The sequence below is a fragment of the Curcuma longa genome, unplaced genomic scaffold, assembly GCF_044706935.1.
Source record: "Curcuma longa cultivar G26 ecotype Majalengka, Jawa Barat unplaced genomic scaffold, ITB_CL_G26_1.1 contig_14562, whole genome shotgun sequence".
In the NCBI taxonomy this organism is placed as follows: domain Eukaryota; kingdom Viridiplantae; phylum Streptophyta; class Magnoliopsida; order Zingiberales; family Zingiberaceae; genus Curcuma; species Curcuma longa.
In genome coordinates, this window is record NW_027429811.1 from 1 (window position 1) to 6,701 (window position 6,701).

The following is a 6,701-nucleotide window of genomic DNA, read 5'->3' on the forward strand; positions in this document are numbered from 1 at the left end:
TTTGTGTTCATCTTTGCCTTGGTGTTCACCTTAGTGTTGCTGGCCGGAACAGAGAAGTGTCTCTGTTTTGTGTAGTCGACCAATACTCTATATTGTATTGTAAGAAAGGGAAGGCTCTGATTGTATAATGGTCTTGGCGTTGGAATTAATTGTTCGATTGGCGGAAATTGTTTCCAGCCATCAGATCAGTTTTCCGACCGTTCCCAATCAATTCTGACTGATCGATGACCATCTGTCAATCTTGCGGAAGTTTGCAAAACTTTCGGAGATTGTTCCATCATTGATGGAAAGAATTTTCGTTTGTTTGTCCTAATTCGGCGGTCGAAGATTGATCACTAAAACTACATCGAGAACATGATTCTCAGTGATAGTTAGAAAGCCCCGGAACAATTGCGACACATGTTGTTGCGTTGTTTCTGGAATAAGGCTTCTCTCGATTCAATCGTCATCGATCATCGGCTAGTACCGAAGTCGATGACGCGACTCGTGGCTTACGAAGCCGTCCAGACGGGAGCTTGGCGTGGATCACCAGTAGAGGCGGGACTCGGACGAGGATCGCTCGATTGATTCAACACGGCTCAACATCGTCATCGCGAGGTACACCTTTAGAATAATTTTATTCTGCAAATTTTAATTATGCAAGTAGAATAAATTTTATTCTGAAAATTTTAATTTCCTGTCATGCCTTGTACATGTTATTTCCTGTTTTGCCATGCGTGTGTTGTGATAATAATTAGTTTTAATTATCTGTGTATTTCCGCTGCGCACGTTTACGAAACGTGTAGACACGTGCATTGCACCGGGACGATCCCAACATATATATCAAAGAATTTGATAATCTACATGCCCTCTCGGTGCACACTAGTGTGCCCGACTAGTGTCAACCTTTGCCACGTGGGGTCGTGGAGGCTGAAGAGGAACAGGGTATATATATATAATTATTCTTGCCGAGCTGTTGAAAGATTATGAATAGAACACCCTCCTCAATCTGGGCATCTACGAGGTTGGTGCAATCTTGCCCCAAGTGATTTGGATTTTAATGTTTGGCTAAAATGAGTTTAAGTTAGGCAATGTTGGTGATCTAACTTGTGTGGTTTGAGTCCACAGGAAAGTCCAGGAATGGAGTCTTGGCATTTGGTGAAGTCCCGGAGGCGCGACCTCTTGGCAAAGGATGAAGTCCCGGAGGCGCGGCCTCTTGGCAAAGGATGAAGTCCCGGAGGCGCGGCCTCTTGGCAAAGGAAGACTTAGCACGACGAAGCTGAGGGAAATGTCTCAAGCTAGTGCAAGGAAGGGCACGAGGCTTGTGGAAGACGTTTGAAGGCTTGCGTCAAGGCTAAGGGCTGAAGAAGAAGCTGGAAGGGGAGTTTCAGCTTGATCAGTCGACTGGCACTGTTGATGCAGTCGACTGGTGGTTGATCAGAAGCACACACAGAGGTTTCAGATGGATCAGTCGACTGGTACTGTTCACCAGTCGACTGGTGACCAAATAGAAAAATCAGTCGAGTCCATCAGTCGACTGGCATCAGTCGACTGGTGATGGTGCAGTCGACTGATAGACTACCGTTGGGGTGACAGCTGGCTAATTAAATGCAGATTAAAGAGCCGTTGAAGCCCATCAGTCGACTGGCCCTTGGAGCAGTCGACTGATGTACGAAAATACATAAAAATAGAAGTCGACGCCGAAGAAATAACAGTTCATTTTCTCATCTTTCTGGCAAAACTCTGACTCTGTAAAAACTCTCTTCTTCTTCCTCAAACTTCACTTATATCTTGTGAAAGGAAGAGACTGATTGTGTGAGGGTTTCTCCGCCTTCAAAGTGTTCTTTGAAAAGGAGGATTTTCATAGTGGAAAAGGTCGTCTGTGTGTGTGGATCCTTGGATTAGTCACCTCGTAGAGGTGGATACCAAGTAAACAAACCGGGTTAGCGATTGTGCTTTCTTTTCATGTTTTATTTTGCTTCCGCTAACAACTTTGCAGAAAAATTGAAGAATCGCTATTCACCCCCCTCTAGCGAACGCATCGGTCCCAACAAGTGGTATCAGAGCAGGTTCTTTTCGGAAGAATCAACATTCAATCAGGAAACTATCAATGGCGTTTCAAGAGGGTTACAGCACCGCACGACCTCCCTACTTCGACGGCAATGACTTTGCCTATTGGAAAGGTAGGATGGAATACTATCTTATGAACGATATTGAAAATTGGTTCAGTGTTGTAGATGGATTTGAGAAACCGAGGGATGCTTCTGGAGTGCCTCTTCCTACAAAAGATTGGTCCAAAGACATATGCAAGAAGGCACAAGCAAATGCGAAAGCCACGACTACTTTGCAGTGTGGACTTTCCAAAGAGCAACTGAGCAAGGTCGGTCCATTCAATTCGGCCAAGGAACTTTGGGAAAAGCTCATCGAACTGAATGAAGGCTCAAGCGAATCGAGACGAGCCAAGAGGGATCTCTTGGTTGGACAACTACAATCCTTCACGATGAAGCCAAATGAGACGGTGAGTCAGATGCACAGGCGGTTCAAGGAGATCGTGAACGGTCTCCATGTCATAGGTGAGAACACTACAAGAAAAACAGTCATAGACATCGGTTTTCCACCGGTGTCTATGAGAAAATCGACCGCTGTCTATGAAGGCGCTGTAAAAGGTCTGACATTTTAGACATCGGTTTGTAACCGGTGTAGTATCAATTAACAACATCGATTTTCGAATCGGTTATTTACCGATGTAGTATAACTCAACGACATCGGTTCTGCAACGGTGTAAAACCGATGTAATATCTATTTAACACCAGTTTTAGCAGCGGTTTTCGACCGATGTAATATCACTTAACGACAACGCTTCCAAACCGATGTCATTGATGCTAAAACTGTTGTAATAAAACTTAACGACAACGCTTCCAAACCGATGTCATTGATGCTAAAACTGTTGTAATAACACTTAACGACAACGCTTCCAAACCGATGTCATTGAATCTAAAACTGTTGTAATAACACTTATTTTTTTAATGTTGTTTGTAAATTATGATCGAGCAAGAGTGACATCAATCTAAATCCCAATAGTACAAAATTATCATAATATTATAAATTCACCCAACAAATCACAAATAGAAAAGCACCAATGTATTTAATCACCTCAATATTTACAAATAACCAAAAGTAACTAACACAAATATTCTTCTTGCAACATATTACATATTCCATGAAAAAAGCTAATAGAGATACACATCAAGTCAATATCCACAAATTACATTCCATGAAAATGTATGCATCCTCCATGCAAGGAAAGTCATCCATTGCTCTTGAGAAGACTGAGGATATACCCATGAGTTGCAAACGACCTGTGGCACCTGCATAGGAAAGCAACCATTTTTCAACAAAAATGATAAGACATGAATAGAGGAAGAATCAAAACTCAACACTAAAGTATACAGAAAATACAAGTTAGATTCCATGATTATGACTCACATGGAAGAATACAAAGGTATATATAAAATGTTAGATCAGATTATAACTATTCACAAGACATGCAAAGTAGTTAATCTTGATCAATAAAAAGCAGAAATTTATTGTAACTTTAAAATAACTTATCATTCTTGTTTGAAGCAACATGCTTCTTGTTAACAAACCTTAATTTGGTCATCAAACTCTTATAAAATATCACATATCAGGATGTCATCAAACTCTAAACTTTGTAGAATTACCACTATAATAACACATTCCAAACATACTAAACTCTTTAACTTTCATCAGAATACAACTAGCATATTAAACCGAAACTACAAAGCTTTCAAAATTCGAATACCTTTCCTACTCAAATGTAATCTAGCATGCATTCAGCAAACTCGGATCGCACTTCATTAATTTCAACCGATGAGTACTTGAGATTTGTAAACTGTAAAAACACATAAATAATATATTAGTAAAACTACGTACACAGTAGGGAAAATCCAAGAAAATCTCAAAGTCCAACAAAAATCTGCTAATCCCGTTGAAAAAAGATACGAATGAGTTAGTTGTCAAATTAAATATGCAAAATGGAAGATATTGTATTATTACCATTGATGGAAGTGATTCCTTGTCGCCAACTCCAAAATTTTCAATTATATCTTTCATATATCGCATGATATAAAAACCACATTGCTCCGTATCCGGTTGTCGAGGAGCCTATGTTAGAAAAGAAATATTTAAATAACTCCTTCGAGGACAGTGAAACAGTTGCTAATTCATTTGAGTCATACCTTGACAACTTCCCATGTTGGTTGTTTTTTCCCTTTCCTTCCCGCCTCCACATTATACAATTTCAAGGCCCTTCATGCATATAAGAATTTATTGTATGAAATCATGTTTCAACAAAGGTAAGAAAAGAACCCAAAAAACTTACATGTTGATCATATATTTCCAATCTTGATCATGAATGCGGTGTCTAAGAGGATCCAACAAATAAACAATCTACTTTTCAACATAGAGGATAGTCAAACAATCGGACAAGTTCTCAAAATATGCAAGTGAGAATGATATATAATGTTATTTTTACTCACCCAATATTGCATGGCACGACAGCAGCGTTCGGCGATGTGAGGTGGATGGGCACTAGAGAGGGCCTCTTGGTGGTGGAACATCAATGGCTGTGAACCCACTGATGCACTGTGCTTGAGCACCCTCGCCAACCTTGAGAATGTACTGCGTGTTGTGCATCACAAAGATAATGAGCTCTAAGAATAATATAGACAAGGAAGTCTTTAAACATGTTAAAGATATAACACAAAAAGGAAAAAGCAACCATTGGGAGATTTGCATGCCATGGTGAAGTGGCACTTCAACTTCTCTATTAAATGAATCAGTAAAGGGCTTTAGGCCCTACTTATTTGTTAAAAGAAAAGGTTGTTTCGTGGGATAAATTTGCTAGTCTGAAATAATAGTTTGAATGCACTATGAATCTTAATTATATATAGAGACAATACTTAAGTTAAATCAGAATCATAATTAGAATTGAAGACAATTCAAGAATTTGGCTGAGATCCATATATGAAGTTTGTGTGGAATTAAGTGAGATTAATGACCATACCTGCTCCGGTTTGAGATTAAATTTCTTAGCACCGATAGTGAAAGAGACAACAAGCATGGAATCTAAAGCAGCGTAGTCCACTGATGATTCTCCCATGGGACTAGGCAAGCGCTCACAGAGCTGAATGTAGCTTTTAAATTATACGTGAATAACACAAACAACTGCAAAAGTGAGACTCACATGGATGAAAGAGAACCTAACCTCATCGACATAATTCAATATTCTTTCTTCTGTCTAGTTACGAAGTAGCTGATTTTGCATCCATACGACTGCCATCTCGCAAGAATTGCACATAGCTTCACTGTGGAGATGGGCTGAAGCTTCCGTATTCTCGTCGACTACATTCTCAATGCCAGTGCTGCATAAAGAATATTCATAAGATAACAACAATGGTGAAGTGAAGGATATTATTATGCAGTAGAATACAAAATTGCCAAGAAATACCCACTGACCTAACTCCATGAGCTCCATTAAATGCACACAGACCAATCTGAGAGCAAACTTTGCTAGGTCTTGTCTGCCAAATAGATAATTATCAGTGCGATATCTGTGACGCAATGTACCAGAAGCAATACCTCTGTTTATTAATCCAATCAGACCTGTAACATCAACAGTCTGATAATCTGTTTCCCGTGTTGTGCAACTACTGCTTTGCACTCTTGAGAAGCAATACCAGAAGCTCCAATTTGTTGATTAATCTCTGCAACAGCGGTCTGCAGAACAATGACATTATGATATATAACTGTTTTCTTGCCCCAGTAATCGTCAAACTAACCAAACAGGATCGAACAAGGAAAATAAGGTGGAGATTGGGAAAAACCTCGCAGCGAAATCGCAGGCATGATAGTAGCGTTCGGCGATCGCGGCGTTTTGGCCTTTCGCGAGGAACCACGAAACGACGTCGCGAGCGAAAGGCGGCAACGTCCCAACGTCGGCAGCGGCGTTGCGACGCGATAGAGGCGTCGCGACAGCGGTGTCACGGGGGAAGGAAGCGGCGACAAGATCCAAGGATGGAGATCGAGATCAGCTTTCGGGATCGCCTTGGCTTCTCCGGTAACGGAATGCAAAGGAACAACAAACCTTGTTGATCCCTGATGGAGAATAGGGAAACCAGAGGGGGGAGCCGGTAGGTTGCTGCTTGGAGAGGAGGAGAAGAGGGGAGAAATGGGAGAGAAGGGGAGAAAAGGTGGGCGGCGGTATTCGACGTGGATGTTGTGTGTACGAAGGGGAAAAAAACCCTCGGCGGTATCATGAGTTAGAGAGAGAGAGAGAGAGAGGGTTTTAGGATTTTCTCAAAATAATATTCGATTGAACCAGGTTTTTTTTTAAATCGATTTTAAATCGTTGTTTTAGCTTCCAAAATTGTTGTTATTGTTATAAAAAAGCGCACATAGACAACGGTTTTCAAACCGTTGTCGTAGTCTTCAAAAACCGTTATTGTAGTCCCAAAATAGCGGACATAGACAACGGTTTTAAAACCATTGTTGTAGCCTCAAAAAATCATTGTCGTAGGCTCCAATCAACCTCTCAAAGACATCAGTTTTTGTTAAAACCGTTGTTAAAAAGTAAAAGACATCGGTTTTGACATAAAACCGATGTCTTTTGAGTGTTGTTAAATACCGATTTTCTTGTAGTG

At 40.6% G+C, this 6,701-nt stretch overlaps 1 protein-coding gene across 1 annotated transcript; it reads left to right on the forward strand.

Moving 5' to 3' along the window:
• The first annotated feature begins 2,182 nt into the window (after window positions 1-2,182).
• Window positions 2,183-3,355, forward strand: LOC141816152 (uncharacterized). Its single transcript, XM_074703986.1, has 2 exons — window positions 2,183-2,537; window positions 3,282-3,355. Exons 1-2 carry the CDS (start codon window positions 2,183-2,185, stop codon window positions 3,353-3,355), a joined length of 429 nt encoding a protein of 142 aa, XP_074560087.1.
• Window positions 3,356-6,701: the final 3,346 nt, after the last annotated feature.